The sequence below is a fragment of the Puma concolor genome, chromosome B4 (genome assembly GCF_028749965.1).
Source record: "Puma concolor isolate L17-30 chromosome B4, mPumCon1.1.hap2, whole genome shotgun sequence".
In the NCBI taxonomy this organism is placed as follows: domain Eukaryota; kingdom Metazoa; phylum Chordata; class Mammalia; order Carnivora; family Felidae; genus Puma; species Puma concolor.
Genome location: NC_141673.1, coordinates 15054506 through 15074422, shown reverse-complemented (window position 1 = coordinate 15074422; position 19917 = coordinate 15054506). Strand labels below are relative to the sequence as shown.

The following is a 19917-nucleotide window of genomic DNA, read 5'->3' as shown; positions in this document are numbered from 1 at the left end:
ATGGTCCTATTATTTGTTCAGTTAACCATACCTCAGTTGTTGGATATTTAGGTTGCTTCTCACTACTTATATCAATAATGCTGAGTTAAACATATTTACACAAGTCTTTGTTCAAAATCCCTGATTATTTCATTAAAGAATTTGTTTTCATTAGGGAAATTTTTTTTTAATCGAAGTATAGTTGACACAGTAGTTTCAGGTGTGCAACATAGTGACTCTGCAATCCTATACATTACACAGTGTTCATCGTTAGGGAAGTTCTTAAAAGTGGACGTAGTGGCTCATAGACATCAACCTTTCTGAAATGACTTTCGCAGAGTCTTTGTTTCCTTGTACACACCCTCCGACAACATATGTGTTTCCCCATCAATCTTTAAAAAAAACTTTTTTTTTTTTTTTTAATTTTTTTTTTCAACGTTTATTTATTTTTGTGACAGAGAGAGACAGAGCATGAATGGGGGAGGGGCAGAGAGAGAGGGAGACACAGAATCGGAAACAGCCTCCAGGCTCCGAGCCATCAGCCCAGAGCCCGACGCGGGGCTCGAACTCACGGACCGCGAGATCGTGACCTGGCTGAAGTCGGACGCTTAACCGACTGCGCCACCCAGGCGCCCCTAAAAAAAAACTTTTTAACTGTTTATTCATTTTTGAGAGGCAGAGTGTGAGTAGGGGAGAGGCAGAGAGAAAGACACACACACACACACACACACACACACAATCCGAAGCAGGCTCCAGGCTCTGAGCTGTCAGCACAGAGCCTGACACGGGGCTCAAACCCATGAACCGTGAGATCATGACCTGAACCGAAGTCAGATGCCTAACCGACTGAGCCACCCAGGTGCCCCTCCCTATTAATATTTTCCTTACCTTTTGCCAGTTTTTCACTGGAGCTTTGATTGTCTTCTTTATTTAGAAGAGCTCTTTACATATTAGGCATATAACCCTTTCTTATACTATGACAAATATGTCTCAGTTTATTGCCTACCTTTCAATTTTGTTTATGTTTTCGGTTTTAGGTCCTGAACACCGTAATGCTTTTCCTTCATGATTTCTTCCATTACTTTTACACCTAGAAACAGATCCAGTTAGATGGTGCGAGATAAGCTCTAACTTGCACGTTTTCCCAAGTAGCCACCTTCTCAACACTGTTTATTGAAAAATCCATCCCTCCCTTCTAATGGTTGTGGAACTTCAAAATAAGCAGGAGTCACTGGCAAACATGGAATTCCTAAAAACCATTCCTCATTCACTTGCCTTTTGCTTGTAAATGATAAACCAGACATCAGTGATGGGGGCATGCTCAGAGGCATCCAATTTCCCTTGACACTGGCCAGCAGCTGTGTAGAGCAAAGATGATACTTACATTGTGAAAGAGAAAAATGTCAAGGAAACAGTGTTTATGAGTTAGATAACTTAGGACTGATACCACAGAGTCCAGAAAGTTCCCAAGACCTGTAAGTTGAAATCAGCCACGTGTTTTAGCAAACCCCCTTAGGTCTCTTGCACCTTAGGACAGACAAATGAAAATACTCCAACTTAAGCAAAGATAATTGCAAAAACGGCAATCCCCCACCTTTTTTTTTTTTTTTTTTTTTTTTGGCCTTCATTTTGGTTTTCAAAATAGGGAGGATTGTGGCTTTATGAGTCATAAGGGCAGCACATTTATTTTTTTAATGCTGGATTTTGAGTACAAACATAGCCACCTACACACAAGTAAGATTTTCCATTTGCTATCGTCCAGTGACACAGCTACCTTGTAAACCTTCTCCATTCTCTGGTTTTTAACCCACCACAGGGCATGACCCCCCTGATGTATGCCTGCGTCCGTGGGGACGAGGCAATGGTTCAGATGCTGCTGGATGCCGGAGCTGACCTGAATGTCGAGGTGAGGGTGCAGAGGGCTACAGGGCCCCTGGGCCTGGCAGTCCCCCAGGGAAAACGAGCAAAGAGAGGGGGGGCTTTTTCTCCTGAGAGCCACCACTGGGGGCGGTCAGTCCAGCAAATAGGTCAAATCAGCCGGTAGATTTCCTCCATCTGGAGGCCCCAACCCACCCAAATCCCAGGGAGCTGCCCACGTGCATGTTTCATTTAAAAACAACCAATGAAGCTACAAGAAGCACCAGCGTTCCCTTATCTCAGCTGAACTGAGTCTGATTCTTATTACTGATCCATTCCTTCTGGGATCAGGGCAGGGAGCTCTCTCCTGAGCCATCAGGACATAAGACAGAGCTGCTCTGCATACCCTGACCTAAGGTGTAGCTCCCTCAGATCCTACCCCCTCCCAACCAAATCCTGATTGGTTCGCCTATTGGCTGAGTTGAAGCCACAGGTCCTAAAGCTAATGGCAAAGCTTCCGTGAGGCAGTGTGGTGTATTTATCGTGGGAAGCGCACCCCCGCAGGCTTTAGAGTTTGACACTTAAGCTCAAATTCCGAAACTGCTGAGTCTTAGTAACTTGCTTTTGTGCTGGGGCAGGTGGCTTAACCTTTTTGAGCCTCAGCATCCCCATCCACAACAGGGGGAGAATAATCACACCCATCTCAGAGAGTTGCTGGAAGAAATAAATACAAAGAGGACCTAGCATAAGTTTGGGGCTCAGTCAATCCTGGTTCGCGCACACGCACCACGAGGCTTGTGATGGGTGAAATCACGCTTTTCGACGACGTCCTATCCTGTCTTTCTGGCAGCCAGCCACTGGCAGCCCCAGAGGCTAGGAAGGTTGGCATGCTGCAGTCCTAACTCAGCAACCCTATAAAACTTTTTTAGTTCAAAATTAGATGTTCTTGTAGTCTTAGTACTGTGCTTTTTTTAATTAGTGAGTTTTAGATTCATCTGAGGCAAACAGGCAATAGACCTAGTTTTGCATCCAGACCATTTTGGATATTATAAGTTTCAGGTACTGGGGATTTTCCTGCCTGTTAAGAATCCCCCAACACCATGCAGACCCCTGCAAGGGCTCCTCATCTTTGGGTCCTGGTGGGCTTCTCTGATCCTCTCTAGCCCATTCCATGACTCCTAGCCAGCTCAAGGCCTACCCTGACAGGTGACGAGTGAATTCAGCTGCTCTGAATGAGTCAGACATCACAGCTGTTTGGTCCCGGGGGTGTTTGGGAGAAAAGCCATGTGTGGGTGCCAGTCCTGAAGGGCCCCAACCTTCAGCTTCCCTGTTGCCTCTCTTTTGGCCTAGAGTGTTTTGAGGCCCCCCATACTGAAGGACCAGTATCAGATTGCTCACTCGTGGTGTGTCCAGGGAAGGTTTTGTGCCCAGGTTTCCAGTAGCATGAGGGTCCTTGTCAACTGAGAAGCCAGAAGAACAGTGAAATGAGAACAGGGTAGGGTGAGCTGTGACCAGATGGGAATGTGACTCCATCAGATGGGTAGTGGTCTTCCCTCGCTTGAAAACTCAAAGCAGACCTTGCCTTGCCTGGGGTTTGCTGCTGCTGAGAATTTCCCCTAAAGGTGCGAATGTAATGATATGGCATCTCATGCTGTCTGACACCCTATGGCTCTCAGAACCACCACCCTTCCTTAAGCAGAAAGAGGGGACAGGCTGGGGAGTTGGCTTGTGGTAGCTGCCATTACAGCTTCTCCAAGGCACCTCAGAGGAAGTCAGAAATCATCGGTTTAATTCCTTTCAGACAAGAAGCAAAGGAGACCTTATGATGCACAGAGAACATAAAGTCACTACCCCACTGTTACCGACATTTCCCAAAGCACTTCTAGAATGTCCTTCTGTACATCTCTAGCCCACATGCCCAGCCACAGATAGATCAGATTTGCTAGTCAAAATATTGTGAAGGTCACATTTTGAAAATAACTTCAATTTGTTTATAGGTTGTCAGTACTCCTCATAAATATCCATCCGTCCACCCTGAGACCCGCCATTGGACGGCTCTGACTTTTGCTGTGTTGCATGGACATATTCCTGTAGTTCAGGTATATTAATGTATTTCCCTATCCACATCTGACCTTTAATTTTACCCTCTTCCATCATGCAAATCTGTTACCTCTCCCAGCATGCATATTCCCTAAGAGATTCATATTGGTTAATTGCAACTAAATATAGCACATTCATATCATATAAGTGAAAATATCATATGTAATGATCTATATGGCCTGGCCTTAACCAATATGAAACGATCACATACCCACATGCAGCCTCACACAGAAGAGTGGCAAACTTATGAAGTTGTTCTGGTTGCTCGGGGGTGGGGCCTGAGCTGCAATTTTGTGGATTTGTTCATTTTGCTTGTCGCAATGTGAATCGTAACACTTGGATGGTGTGAGACCTTAGAACCTCCCCTGAGGTGTGACCCTGGTATTTGTGTAGAATCTAGTGGTTTCTAACTAGTGGAAAGAAGCATCCCCAAGTTGCCAAGGGAATGATTCTAAATGACACTTGCTTGGATTCTACTTATTGAGAATCTGATCCAAGAGGTCTAGAGTAAGGCCTTTGGATGTGTCTTCTGAAACAGCTACCCAAGGCTCCCCAAGTACGGAGAGATGTCCTCATCCGAGGGCCGTTGGGCATTTAAGTATGTATTGGTTATACTTTTTCTGGCTCTTGTACAGTTGGTATTCAACAGATAGCCATCGAATATATTCTAGACCTTAAACTTGCTCTTCACTTCATCAGGAAAAAAGAACTCAGCATCCAGGTCCATTATCACACCTGGCCTCATGGTGCTGAGCTGTGGGTACATCAGGAATACTTGCTGTTATGTGCTCCAAGCATCTTAGAAGTTTACAGAGCAGGAAATAAGTGTTCCAGGGACCATGAGGCAATATTGGAAATCCACAGGAATCTTTTGTTGTTTCCTCAGTCATGGGACTCCTTAGGACAGACCCAAACTCATGTTTTAGGAGGTTGAGAGTATGAAGTGTTATGCTGAGAGCTGAAACTTCTGCCCACTTCACTCTTGGTAGAGGAATATAAGAAAGAAGGGATCGGGAGGTGGCCTAGTGGACACAAATGCCACCCTTAAAGTGCAGTGGCATCCCCAAGCCTTTAAATCAGGAGTAGGAGCAGCGGGCAGCCAAGCAAACCCAAAAAGAAGTCAGGCCACCTCTTCACTGCAGGCATACAGGTCCCGGAATGCCAGGAGTCAGCCCTCTCCTGGCTGTGCCCTGAGGGAGCCCTGGATATGTAGCAAAGAAGGTAGATTGCCCCCCCTCCCCATTTTCCATTGGTGGTCCTGAGAGCACATTCACTGAGAGTGAGATCTGGCACAGACAGAATCTCCATCTTGAAGAAGCCCTTCAGGAATGCACAGAACGGAGTAAACTCCTGGATTCTCACTCTGCCTCTTTATTAATTGCTGGCCAGGAAATTTAGCATTGGCTAAACTATACTCAGAGCCATCCAGAGTGTTCTAGAAGGCATCCTTGCCCTCATTGGCCCAGGTGGTCTCCAGAGTCCTTCAGAACTCAAGATTCTGTGGTTCTAAGAGATCCCTCTAATGCTCTCTCCGAGGCTTTGTGTAACCAACCCAAAAAGGGAGTCTTCCAGCACTCTGATGCCATGAGCTGCTCAGTCAGCACTTCTGGAAACTTCAGTGTACTTATAAATCACCTGGAGATCTTGCTGAAATGCAAACACTCTCATTCAGTTGGTCGGGGGTGGGCCCTGAGAGCCAGCATTTCAAAGCTCCCAGGGGATGCTGATGCTGCTTTTCCGTGGACCACACTTTGATAGTCCGAGGTTCTAGTAGATTCGAGGGGCCATCAGTTCATCCCCCAAGGTACAGTTGCCCTCACCCTGTGCACATGACCACTGACCCAGAGGGAGGGCAGGAACATTGGCACTGTGCTGACTCCCACCAGCTCTCCTGACGTGTCCTCACAGCACATGTCTTTAAATGTCTCAATGGCCACTCTTCCTCTGCAGCTGCTCCTGGACGCCGGGGCCAAGGTGGAAGGTTCCGTGGAGCACGGCGAGGAGAACTACTCGGAAACGCCCCTCCAGCTGGCTGCTGCTGTAGGTAAGAGTCGCTGATTCTCATCCTGGCCAAGGGTCTCCACCACCTCGGCCCTCGCTGTGTCTGTGACCGTGTATTTGCTTTATTCGCTTATAAAACCCCCTTCTCTGGGCTTGCAGGAAATTTTGAGCTGGTTAGTTTGCTGTTGGAGCGTGGTGCGGATCCCCTGATAGGAACCATGTACAGGAATGGAATTTCTACAACCCCCCAGGGTGATATGAACTCTTTCAGCCAGGCCGCAGCCCACGGACACAGGTAGGCTAGGATGGGCCAAAGCCACAAGGTCCCAAGTGGTGCTTGTTAAAAATGCAGATTCCCAGGCCTACCCCAGACCCACTATATCTCTGGATGTGGGGCCCAGAGGCAGGCCAGACACCAGGCCTGGCCACAGTGGCCTTCACTGCCAGCTTTCTGCTCAGAGCCAACTTTGTGCAGCGCACATCCACTCAGACTGCCTTGCTTTGTCCTTTCCCGGATCAGCTTCCGCCTCACAGAGATGCCACTCTTTGCCAGCGTTGGTCAGAGCCCGTCACGTCAGCTGCCATGAAGTGACAAGGATACATTTAAAAAATAATAAAACCCCTCGTGTTTGGTTATTTCTTGTCACATGGCCTTCAGGTTTTACCCCATCCAATTTTTATTACACATAACCCCATGTAAAGCAAATTCACGTGGGACCCTGTGCAGGTTGATGGTTAAAAGAGCACAGTTCTAGAGCCTTCTGGATACTTGTGGAAAGCATTTAGCTGCTCCAGGTTGTCCTCCAGGAAACAAAGCCAGTCATGCTCCACCGTCTCCTCCACCCAGCCCTAAAACATAGCATCCATGGTCAGGCCTCTGAAGCCACCACTCCAGAGTTGTTCCTGCCATTCCCTTGTCTCACACGAGTGGTGTCCCCACTGCCCACACCCCATCCCTGCCCTGGCAAAACCCTTCCATCTCTGAGTGTCTTCCTCTCTGGGTTTATGATTGACAGGAATGTGTTCCGCAAACTGCTCGCTCAGCCAGAGAAGGAGAAGAGTGATATCCTGTCCCTGGAGGAGATTCTGGCCGAGGGGACTGACCTGGCGGAGACAGCCCCGCCTCCCCTCTGTGCCAGCCGCAACAGCAAGGCCAAACTGAGAGCCCTGAGGGAGGCCATGTATCACAGCGCTGAGCATGGCTACGTGGATGTCACAATTGATATCAGGAGCATAGGTCAGTCTGGGCACCCTCCGCCACTGGACACAGCACCACTGCCCAGTGCTAGGTGACTCACACACACACGTGCACACACCCACACCCACACCCACACACACACACACACACACACACACAGAGGCCCAGGGAATTTCGCATTTGCTGGTTGGAGCCCTTCCAGGCTAAACTGCCCGAGCTATCCCGAAAGACAGCATCACCCTTCCAGCCCCAAACGCCTGACCTCAGGTCATTTTCTCATGATTCCCAAACTCTGGACCCTGAGAACTTAGGAATTGGAATCACCTGGGAGCTTGTCTGAATACGGATTGCCAGGCCCTACACCCAGAGGCTCTGCTGTTGAGGGTCTGGATGGATAAAGGCCGGAAATCTTTATGTTTAACAATCATCCCAGGTGGCTCCCAGTGGTTGGGGAATCACTGCCTTAGAGCACCCAAATCACGAAGCAGCGGCCAGGCCAACAGCTAGGACGAGGGTGTCTCTTTGCCAGGCTCACCCACTGAGCTTGCAGGGGCAAAGCCACTCTTGGGAAAATTTGGGGGTGGCTCTTCCTTGAATGAGCGAGCTCAGACCCATCTCCTCCATGCGTCCAGGGAACAGGCTCGCCCAGTCTTCCCCGGTCTAGAGGCAACAGCCCCGCACAAGAACAGCAGGACCTAGCCTGGGCCTTCAACACACGGAGTGGCAGGTCAAGGTGGGCTGAGGGCCTGAGGAGAGGCCCCCTGCTGCTGCTCTGGACGTGGGCCCCTCTCTCAGGGTAGCTGTTCAGTCTGTGGGATATTTATGCCACTGCCCAGAGAGCCTGTTTACCATAATGATGACGCTCCAGGCTCTGAATGGCCTGCTCGTTATAAACAGTAGTGAGACGCATTCTTCCTCTGTGCCTCACCTCGACAGGGGAGAAGCAAATCACAGCAATCAGCTGCTGGAGGGGTTTCTATTAAAGGAGGAAGAACCTGATGAAGTGCCCACAGATGGGAAAGTTGTTTTGCACAGGGGAGCAGCGGCAGAATCCTCCTGGGTCTTTTTCCGACATACGCGTCCGTCCTGGCCAGTGCGGTAGATGGCAAAGTCCACCGATGGGTTTCACCAGCTCTCTGCTCTCGCCTGGTGCTATCTCATCCCGGGCAAGACACTTCCCTCCCTGGGCTTCTGTCTCCCCAGAAGGCAGAAGGGGTGGAGGTGAATGAAGTCAGGACTCAGAAGTATGGAGTAGGCAGAAGCAGCGTGTGACAATTCCACGTTCTACACGGTGGTTCTAGCTTGTAAAATGCAGCCCCCGCTAATGTGACGAGCATGCAGAGATGGACACCCATAGCTAAGGGAATTGAATTGTGATCTTTAGTTTCAACATCTGCAAGTCTTCAGGGGGAGAAAAAAAATACAAACTACCCTGGCTGTATTCATCCCAAGTCGGTCTCTTGGTCTCGTAGTTTGGTGATGTCCTGGGGGAAGGCCAGCTTCCAGATAAAAACACACCTTCTGTTGTGGTTGTTTTCTGTCTCGCCCTCTCCTCCCCTCCGTGCCCTCCCCTCCCTCTCCCAGGTGTCCCATGGACCCTGCACACGTGGCTGGAGTCTTTGCGGATCGCCTTCCAGCAACACCGCAGGCCTCTTATCCAGTGCCTGTTGAAGGAGTTTAAGACCATTCAGGAGGAGGAGTACACAGAGGAGCTCATTACTCAAGGCCTGCCTCTGATGTTCGAGATCTTGAAAGCGAGCAAGGTAAGAGGAGTTTAACGCTATGGTGTCGGTCGGCGGCAGAGAACAAGCGGGGAGGTCCCCGACCTCAGCGGCCCCTTAGCCTGATCCTGCCCTCCGGATACAAATCCTGCAGTGATGGCCACTGGTGGCATATGTACGTGGCTGACTAAAGCTACTTGTGCAGTCATTGTGGGCAGCTGTTTTATTGAGCACCTGCTATGTCCCAAGACACTTCTAATAACCCAGGGAATTTGCAGGAAAGCTGGGGAGATGCTGCCAACACATGTGCCCCAAGGGCATCTGAGGTTTATGAAACAATGTTGAATGGTGGCATGGGCTCTGGGGTGTGAGTCAGTCAGGGAAGGTGTCAGGGAGGTGCCAAGATGGGAGCAGGCCTGGCCGGACAGATAGGAATCTGGCAGGAAGAGGGAAATGGTATAGCTCCCAAGATCCATGGGATACAGACCCTTCCAGGGTTCCCACAAAGCCGGGCCCTGGAGAAAATTTTTCAGGTACAGAAGATCAGATGAGTCTCCCCACCCTTCCTCCTGGATCCCCTTACTCCTACAACAGAGAAATAAATGCTGCAGCCCCTTCAGAACATCAATTCATCCCTTGGGCTATTATGAGATCAGTTCTTAAAAATCTCTTCGGGGTCACTTGTTTGATGATATAGTATAGATGTTCCGTCCCTGCCAGGGGGCCTTTGGCATCATTGCGTGTGTTGCTGGAGAACTTCGAGAATGGACAGCCGTGGCATGCCCATCCCCCAGCCATCCTATCAAGGGTGGAGAGCCAAGGGCAAGGGGGAGACTGTGACAAATGCCCCACCACTGTGGCCATGGAAACACCAGGGGTGACCAGGCTGCCTTGAGAGGCTCTGAGGAGTCTGTGCATCAACTACCGCGTACCTGAGGGCTCCCCAGTGGGCCACGAGGGAATGAATATATATTTATATGGCACAGTGGGTCAGAGCATGGACTCTGGAGCCAACCTATAGGGATCCAAACCTCGCTATGCCGCGTACTAGCCTTATGACCCCACTCAAGTTACTTAACTTCCCTCTGCCTCAGTTTCCCTACCTAAAAATGGGGACAATAACTATATTGACCTCTTAGGGTGGGTGTGAAGATAAAATGAGTCCGTGCCCTCCAAACTGGCTCTGCAACTTGGTGAGTGCGGTACAAGTGACCCTGTCACGAAGCCGGCCTCGCCGGAGTATGACGCACCTCGAGTATTTCCCAAAGGGTGTTCTGTAAAAGCCATTCCCTCAGCGGGGTTGGTACCAAAGTATTTAACACCCCATTGCAGTGCACGTACCAACCAGCCCCGAATACTGGCCTGAGAGCAGGGCTTTCAGCTCCTTCTACAGGCTAACATTGGTTTACTCCAATTTCTCTCCCGGAGAGCCTTGAATACCCTAATTCACAAAGGCAATCAAGCGTTTCCCGAACTCATTTAACCTCGGAACCCTTTTATAATGAACTGTCTCAAGACATAAATGAGGATTTTTAAGCTAAAATATGTATTTTTTATATTTACTATATGCCTGGCACTATTCTAAGCACAACATAAAGATTAACTCAGTCAATCCTCACAATCTTTGAAGGAGGTGATGTTCTTATCCCCCATTTGACCGATGGGTTTACTGAGGCACAGAGAGGGTGATTACTTGCCCAAGGTCACATAGTTGGTAAGTGGCAGACCTGGGCTTAACCCCAGGCAGCCTGGCTCCAGCACCAGCCTCTTACCCCTTTGCTCCAGAACAGACTTTGCAGAAGTCTGGGGTCCCTCTAAGACACGGGAACCTCTGAAGTCTCAGGAGAAATGGGCCTGTGAACTAAAAGGGCACCGTGGGTTCCCCCACCAGACTGGGCTGACAGGCTTCTCAAAGAGTGAAGAAGGAAGCATGGAGCCACCTTCTCTGACAGCAGGGATCGCCCCACAGCAAAGCAGCAGCGACACGGCCGGCCCGTCTGCTTTCTGAGCCTCGGAACACCTGGCCTGGGGTGCAAAGCAGCTCTCCTTAGGTATTCTCAGCAGCCTATCCTGGCCCAGAGTCTCAGGGCCCCCTGCAGGCTGGATTTGCACTTGATGAAGGCCCCACCACAGGACCCAAAGTGGGAGCAAGAGTGCAGCTCCTGGGTAATGAGCCTCAGTGATTCCACAGAGCGCAAAACCCTATGGAAGCATTTCAAAACCAAACTCTCCCTGCCCCTCACCCTTCATCCCTCTAACATGAATGAATGAGTGAATGAACGAACGAACGAATGAATGAATGAATGAAGCTTTCACCTGCAATTACCTAAGCAACCACTTTAGTGAAAAACATTCCTAAGTCTGTTCCCAGGGTTAGGTGTTCAAACTTGTTTTTGGTTTCTTGGTTTTTGTTTCCTTTTTTCAGACTATAGTGGGAATTCCAGAAATTACTGAGGCATCCTGTGTATTAAGTGAATGTAATCTATGGGTTTTTAAAATAAACTGTATTGGGGCGCCTGGGTGGCTCAGTCGGTTAAGCATCCAACTTCGGCTCAGGTCATGATCTCACGGTCCATGAGTTTGAGCCCCGCGTCAGGCTCTGTGCGGACAGCTCAGAGCCTGGAGCCTGTTTCAGATTCTGTGTCTCCCTCTTTCTCTGACCCTCCCCTGTTCATGTTCTCTCTCTCTCTTGGTCTCAAAAATAAATAAATGTTAAAAAAAATTTTTTTTAATTTTAAATAAACTGTATTTTGGAATTTTGGAGTATGACATATGTACAGAAAAGTGCCCAGATCATAACTGTGTAGAGCCCAGTGAATCTTCACAGGCTAAACCTACCTGTGTGATCAGTGCCCAGGCCAAGAAAGAGAACATTGCCAGCACCCCAGTAGGCCCCTTATGCCTCACTCAGCTACTACCCCCAAAAGGACAGCCAATGGCTGGGAGTTGGGAAGAAGGGAGGGGCCTTTGCCAGGAGATGTAGACTAGAATCTCCCCCCAACCCGACCCCACCCCACCCCCATCAGCTGTACTGATCTTCAAGGATGGAGGGAGCCAGGGAAAGGAAGCAGCTCCTTGTCAGAAGGACAGTCTGGGGAAGAGTGCATTCAAGAGTGGGGTTTGCCCTTATAAGGGTCCAGTGGCAACCCCTACTGGTGAAGTGTGGTATTACACATCATGTACATTCCTGGTGGGAGGAAAAAGAGGTGATTAATTTCCCACCGCTGCCATGTGAAGCCAAGCATTCCCCAAGCATGAGTGATGTTCTTGTGGTCAAAAGAAGACTAGAGAGAGATGATGGCAGAGAAATTCAGAGCGTTGAGAAAGTGCTACAAAGCTGTGCCCTCCAATGTTTCATATCGGAGGATAGTAGTAGCCACACATCACACAACTGCCTAGCCTAGTTCCTTCTCCATTAAAGGGTTCCTGTTCAGATTTCATCTGCTGTTCTGTGTGGGCAGGTATCTGTTTTCATCAGATAGATAAGTAATAATGCATAAGAACATAGAAATGCAATAAAGAAATTCACTTTATCGTCAACTCCCAGAAATACAGCTATACTATGAAGTGAAGCATACGCCTTCCCATCCTTGACTTGTGTTCATTCATACATTACTTGAAATCTAGTTGCAGATGTATTTTGCTCCCTTCTCTAAATTTTAACTTCAAAAGAATTCAGCATCTCTAGATTTCCCAGGAGCCAAACAATATAGTCATTTCTTTTTTTTAATTTTTTTTTCAACGTTTTTAATTTATTTTTGGGACAGAGAGAGACAGAGCATGAACGGGGGAGGGGCAGAGAGAGAGGGAGACACAGAATCGGAAACAGGCTCCAGGCTCCGAGCCATCAGCCCAGAGCCCGACGCGGGGCTCGAACTCACGGACCGCGAGATCGTGACCTGGCTGAAGTCCGACGCTTAACCGACTGCGCCACCCAGGTGCCCCAATAGTTATTTCTTAATATACATCTGTTTCAAGAAAGTTCCTGGCCTGTTCCCCCCCCCCCCCCCCACACACACACACACATAATTCCCCGGGGCACTGATTCATTCAGCAATCACACGTGCTCACTATGCTGCAATGGTGATGGGAGAGAAATGTCCTTTACCTTCCTGGAGCTTGCTATGTGCAGGGGAGGGGCAGACAGACAGTAAGCAAGGAAATGGATCAGCAAAAGAGAGAGAGAGCTTGATAAATCCTATAAAAAAAAAAAAGTGAAATTGGACAATGATATAGTCTGAGGATGGGGCAGCCAAGGCCTAATCTAGACAAGATGTAAGGAAGGTCTCTCTGAGAAGGTAGCATTTGAACAACCACTGAAGTGAGGAAAAGCTCCAGCCATGCAGAGGTCTGAAGCAAAAACATTCCAGGTGAGGGAGTACAGGAGCTAAGGCTCTTCATGGAAACGTGCTTGGTGTGTTGGGGCAACAGGAAGAAAAGCCATGTGACCGGTGCAGTGGGACAAAGGGAGAAACATAGGAGATAAAAATCAGATTGCACGGAGTCTTTCTCCATGGTGAAAAGCTTGGGTTTCCCTCCACGTGCAGTGAATAGAACACCCCTGGAGGTTTTAGACAGAGATAAGACATGATCTGTGGGGGGTTTTTTCTTGTGGTTTGTACACTTTTTCATTTTTTTCTCACTTTTTTAATTGAAATATTTTAGGGGTTTTTTTTTTGTTTTTTTTTTTTAATTTTTTTTCAACATTTATTTATTTTGGGGACAGAGAGAGACAGAGCATGTACGGGTGAGAGGCAGAGAGAGAGGGAGACACAGAATCGGAAACAGGCTCCAGGCTCTGAGCCATCAGCCCAGAGCCCGGCGCGGGGCTCGAACTCACGGACCGCGAGATCGTGACCTGGCTGAAGTCGGACGCTTAACCGACTGCGCCACCCAGGCGCCCCAAAATATTTTAGTTTTTTAAACTTTTGATTTTGAGATCATTTTAGATTCACGTGCAGTAGTAAGAAAAAATATAGAGATAGCACTATGTACCCTTTACTCGGTTTCCCCCATTGGCAATCTCTTACTAGAGTACCATAAAATATCACAACCAAGATACCGATGTGATATAGTCAACATGCAGAAAATTTCCAGCACCCACAGGATTTTCTCATGTTGCACTTTTCTAGCCAAACCCATTTCCCTTCTGCCCTCACTCCATTATCACCCCCTGGTAACCACTAATCTGTTCTCCATTTCTCTCATTTTCAAGACTGTAATTTGAGTAGAATCATACAGTATGTGACTTTTTAGAACTGGATTTTCTCACTCTGCATAATTCTCTGAAGATTCATCAGATTGTTGGATGATCCCATAGTTTGTTTCTTTTCATTGCTGAGCAGTACTCCATGGCATGGATATACCGTGGTTTGTACAAGTGCTCATCCACTGAAGGACATCTGAATTGTTTCCAGGTCCAAGCTATTACAAATACAGCTGTTCTAAACATTTGTGCACAGGTTTTTGTGTGAATGTGTTTTCATTTCTCTGGGATAAGTGCCCAGGAGTGTAATTGCTGGTTTGTATGGTAGCTGTGTGATTCATTTTCAAAGAAACTGCTAAGGTTTTACATTCCCACCATTTTACGTTTTACATTCCCACCAGCAAAGTAGGAATAATCCAGTTTCTCCACGTCCTCACTGTTTGGTGTTATTGCTATTTTTTCTTTTAGCCATTCTGATAGATGTGGATGTGATATCTCGTACTTTTGATTTTCATTTCCCTAAGTAGCTAATGGTGTTGAACATATTTTCATGAGCTTATTTGCCATCTGGCTATCCTCTTCAGTGAAATGTCTCTTTGTGTCTTTTGTCTGTGCTCTAATGAAGTTGTTTGCTTTTTAACTGTTGAATTTTGAGTGATACTAATCTGTTGTCAGATAAGCGGCCTGCAAATATTTTCTCCCATTCTATAGCTTATCTTTTTATCCTCTTTATAGAGTCTTTCACAGAGCAAAAGCTTTTAATTTTGAGGAAATCTAATTTATCAACTTTTCTTCTTATGGAGATTATGCTTTGGGTATCAAGTATTAGAACTTCTTGCCTAGCCTTAAATCATGAATATTTCCTCATATTTTTTTCCTAGAAATTTTGGTTTTATGTTTTCCACTGAAGTCTGTGATTCATCTTGCCTGAGGTGAAGTGTGGAACTTACATCAAGGTTTTTGATGTGTGTGTGTTTGGTTGTTTTACCAATGGATGTTTAGTTTTCCAGCTCCATTTGTTGAAAAGGCTGTCTCTCCTTAATTGAATTACTTTTGACATTTCAAAAGCCAGTTGGGCATATTTGTGTGGGCCTATTTCTGGGTTCTCGACTCTGTTCCATTGATCTATATGTCTGTCCCCCCACCATTACCACACAGTCTTGGTTAGTATAGCTATAGTTAAATCTTGAAGTTAGGTAGACTTATTCCTCCCATTTTATTCTTCTTTTAAAAATTATTTTAGCTATGTTCTTTGTCTTTCCATTTAAATTTTTTTTTTTTCAACTAAATTCTACCCCTCATACGGGGCTCAAACTCATCACCTCAGGATCAAGAGTTGCATGCTCTAGTGACTGAACCAGCCAGGCACCCATCCATATAAATTTTAGAATAAACTTGCTTTACCAACAATAAAGAAATCTTGCTGAGATTTTGATAGGAATTGTGTCAAACTTCTATATCAGTTCAGGGAGAATTGACATCTTTACTATGTTAAATCTTTCAATTTGTGAACTGTATGTCTCTTCATGTACTTAGATCTTCTTTGGTTTCTTTCATCAATATTGTGGAGTTGGCAGCATACAAGTCCTGTTTTGTTAGAGTTACATATACATATTTCTTTTTTTAAGAAATTATAAATATTATATTAATTTTTCTGTCCATGTGTTCATTGCTACCACAAAGAAATATAATTGATTTTTGTATATTTAACTTGTATCCTGCAACCTTGCTGAACTTGTTTATTCTAGGAATTTTCTGTAGATTCAATGGAATTTTCTACTTAGGTAGTCATGTCATCTACAAATAAAGATAGTTGTATTTCTTCGTTTTCAGTCTGGCCCTGAAGACTTCTTTTGGGGAGAGTTTTTTTTTTTAATTATGAATTCAATTTCTTTAATAGTTACACAGCTATTCAAATTATCTATTTAATATTAGGTGAGTTGCTTTTTTTTTTTTTCAGGGAAAAAACTCATTTCATTTGTGTTAACAGATTTATGTGAGTAGAGTTGTTCATCATAATCCCCTTATTATTCTTCTGATGTAATGATAACCCCTGTATCATTCCTGATTTTGTTAATTTGTGTCCTTTTTTCTTTGTCAGTCTTCCTAGAGGTTTGTCAATTTTATTCATCTTTCCAAAGAACCAACTCTGTGTTTCATTATTTTCTCTACTATTTTTCTGTTTTAACCTTCATTGGTTGCTTCTCCTATCTTCATTATTTGTTTGCTTTGGGTTTATTTTGCTTTTCTTTTTCCAGGTTCTTGAGTAGGAGCTTAGATTATTGATTTGAGACTTTTTCTCTTCTCTTATATATGCATTTGATAATGTACATATCCTTCTCAGCACTGCTCCGGCTGTGTACCACAAATTTTGATGTGTTATTTTCATTTTTCATTCAGTTCAGTGTTAACTTTTTATTTTTCCCTTATAACTTCTTTTTTGACTTATGAATTATTTCAAAGTGTGTTGTTTAGTTTCCAGATGTTTGGAGGTTTCCTTGTATTTCTGCTCTTGATTTCTAGTTTGATTCCATTGTGGTCAGAGAATACTTTCTGTATTATTTTGATTATTTTAAGTTTTTGAGGTTGGTTTTATGGCCCTCAGTATGGTCTATCTTGATATGTTCTGTGGACACCTGAAAACAGTTTTCTGCTATTGTGGAATGAAGTGTTCTATAAGTGTCCCTAAGATTCTGTTGGTTGATGGTATTGTTGAGTTCTTCCATATCCTACAAATTTTCTGCCTCCTTGTTCTATCATTTCAGATAAGGGTGTTAAGTCTCCAACTATAATTATGGATTAGTCTGTTTCTCCTTTCAATTCTATCAGTTTTTGCTTCACAGATTATGCAGCTCTGTTATTTGGTGCATATATATTTAGGTCTACAATGTCTTCCTGGTGAATTAACCCTTTTATCATTATATAATGCTCCTCTCTGCTTCTGTTCATTTTTTTGCTCTAAAGTCCACCTTATCTAATATTACGGTAGCCACTCCTGCTTTCCTTTGATTAATGTTTTTGTGATTTTTTTGGACCATTATACTTACTATCTGCCATTTTCATTATATTTGAAGTTATTTTCTTGTAAACAGCATATACTGTCATCCACTCTGCCAATCTCTTTTAATTGGTGTATTTAGACCATTCACATTTTATTGATACTTTAGGGCTTAAGTCTGCCATCTTATTTTTTTAAGTTTGTTTTTGAGAGAGAGAGTATGCACATGTGCATGAGTGGGGGAGGGGCAGAGAGAGAGGGAAACAGAGGACCTGAAGCAAGCTCTGTGCTGTCAGCACAGAGCCTGAAGTGGGGCTCAAACTCACAAATTGTGCAATCATGACCTCAGCTGAAGTTGGACACTTAACTGACTGAGCCACCTAGGTGTTCCTGTCATCTTATTTTTTATTTTGTTGGGTTTCTCTGCCTTTGTTTCTCTTTTTCCTGCCTCCCTGTGGGATAGTTGAACATTTTTTTAATTCCATTTTTATTTGTCTGTAGTATTTTGATAGCTTTTCTATAGCTTCAAGTAGCTTTTCTAGTGGTTGCTTGCAGTATTACATGATATATACATAACAGCACAGTCTACATTTTACCAGTTCAAGTGAAATATAGAAATCTTACCTCCTTTTATGCCCATTTATCCTCCTCCATTTATGACATAGTTGTTCTTAAATATTTCCTCATTTAGAACATCAGACACTCTTATAATTTTTGCATCAACCATCAAACATAATTAAACTCAAAAGGAGAAAGAAAGAAAGCCTATTATCTTTATCCATACTTTTTTTACTGTTTCTGTCTTCCTGTGGTTCCAAGCTTCCTTTTTTATCCTTTCCTTTCAATTTAGAGAACTTTCTTCAGCCATTCTTTTAGGATAGGTCTCCTGATGACAAATTCTCTTAATTTTCCTTCATCTGAGAATGTCTGGCTTCCCTTTCATTCCTAAGAGATACTTTCACTGGTTGTTATTTATTTGATATTTTCCTTTAAATCACCTTACCATATGTTAAATGTACTTAGAAAGGAAATGCTATAGTATTACCATAAACAGAAGGCCCACATCACTTGCAATGAATAGAGAGTACATATCAAAATACATGGATGACCTATTTAAAAGCACTTTAGTTTATTATCTGTTTAATTTCACCTTGTACACAATTCCAGTGACAGACGTGGGACTGTGCATTGACCTCATGGGACTCTGTCTGGTGCCCTTCCCATCTCTTTACCTTTTCCCAGGTGTACTACGGCAAAGAGAGGCTCACTGCTCACAGGTCAGCCCAGCATATCCTACACAGGAGGGCCAGTCTAAAGACAAACCGCTGTTGATGATGGATTGAGGCAGAGAACTCACTGCCGGTATCCCCAGAAAGTAACTGTATTTCCACCATCTCCTGATTTTGAGATGCGGCTTCTTTCACCTTTTAGCATTTCACAATTTGAAATGGGTCTTAAAAATGAATGTTTGTTAATGCAGTGAGTTTTTTTTTTTCTCTTCCTAAAAGCTGTCATTAATTGTATGACATTTTAGAATCTAGAAAAAGATTGGTTTGAATTATAGGAAATTGCTGTTTGGGGGTTAAAGAATGGTCAAATCTCAGCAATTTCCTTTAATTCAAGCTAATGGCATGTTGTGATGCGCTATCCTTTTTAGCTCTCCTAGCAACCTCACCAAGCAGATATTTTTAATCCACTTCGGAAGAGGACACAGAGACCCGGAGAAGCTGAGTAACTTTCCTAAGGTCACAGAACTAGTATGTGAGGAGTCAGGACTGGGGCCCAACCCCATCTGGCCCTGCTGTCTATGTTTTTACCACTGGGTAGAAGCCCTGCCTAACCCACCTGAAAAGGACCTTTGGGATCAATCCCAGCATTCCTTTCTGAAGAAATGGTATCTTTTTAGGAGAGAAGTGAGGGTCAGAGGAAGAGAGGAAAGATGTCAGCCCTGAATCCACAGAAATCTATCTCAGGAGGCTCCTGCTAACTGTGGTATTAAGAACTTCATTCCCTTTTGGTTCTTTGTAACCACACGGTTCTGAGTCCTGAGGACCTGAGTTCACCCCATGTGCACACCCAGCATTTTCCATGAGAGACCTGAGCGGCTGGTACCCAGCAGCGTACCAGTGACAACCGCTAACCAGGTGCTATGTACCTGGGCCCAGCCAAATGCCCACCCGTCCCCAGCCCACGGCTCCTCCTTGGACTTGCTCTGGCCTCCCAGCTCAGAGCCTACATGCACAGACCAGTCAAGCCTTGTGGCACCTTTACCTAAAAGCACTTCTCTTAAATGTACAACTCAGAGGAGAATATAGGTACCTATCACAGCACAACTACCCCATCTACCCATGCCTCCAAAACAGACTGAGCCTCAAGTTTGGTTAATTCCAATCTGCCATCTTCAGGTTTGGGCCCAGAGCTAACCAAACCCAAAGAATAACCCAGTTCACTGCTCCAAACTGACCATGTAACCCAATGGGTCTCACCCCACTAGAGCTCTTAACCGATACTAATTACAGCACCCCTTCTTGCTTAGGGGAGCCCTCCTGGAGACCCAATTCATTTTGGGTGCTGGAGAACTAGAGTGAATGATACCCATAGTCCCCCCTCCCTGGAGGAAACACACAGGAAAGGGCACAAAGCAGACACCTTGACAAACACAGGTGAATTCAAGGACACAGTGGGGAGTTTCCTCTTAGGGCTCCAGTGTCTGAAAGAGAGGCAGCCAGAAAGCCTTGGGAAAGGAGGCAGCAGTTTGGGCCCTGACATTCAGAGCGTCACTGACAACCCCTCCCATGGTGTCCGGTATTTAGCAGATGCCCAATAAATATTTCAAGAAAGAATTAAGTCACGAATG

General features: G+C 45.4%; 1 protein-coding gene across 2 annotated transcripts in view; it reads left to right on the top strand.

The window, feature by feature from the left end:
* Positions 1 to 19917, top strand: part of ABTB3 (ankyrin repeat and BTB domain containing 3) — a 318626-nt gene that overhangs the window by 268011 nt on the left and 30698 nt on the right. For both annotated transcript variants that reach the window (XM_086712439.1, XM_086712441.1), the window contains 6 exons: positions 1796 to 1885; positions 3834 to 3935; positions 5887 to 5980; positions 6097 to 6232; positions 6954 to 7174; positions 8720 to 8898. In XM_086712439.1, coding sequence (XP_086568565.1) covers positions 1796 to 1885; positions 3834 to 3935; positions 5887 to 5980; positions 6097 to 6232; positions 6954 to 7174; positions 8720 to 8898 — 822 coding nt within the window. The remainder of the gene's footprint in view (positions 1 to 1795; positions 1886 to 3833; positions 3936 to 5886; positions 5981 to 6096; positions 6233 to 6953; positions 7175 to 8719; positions 8899 to 19917) is intronic.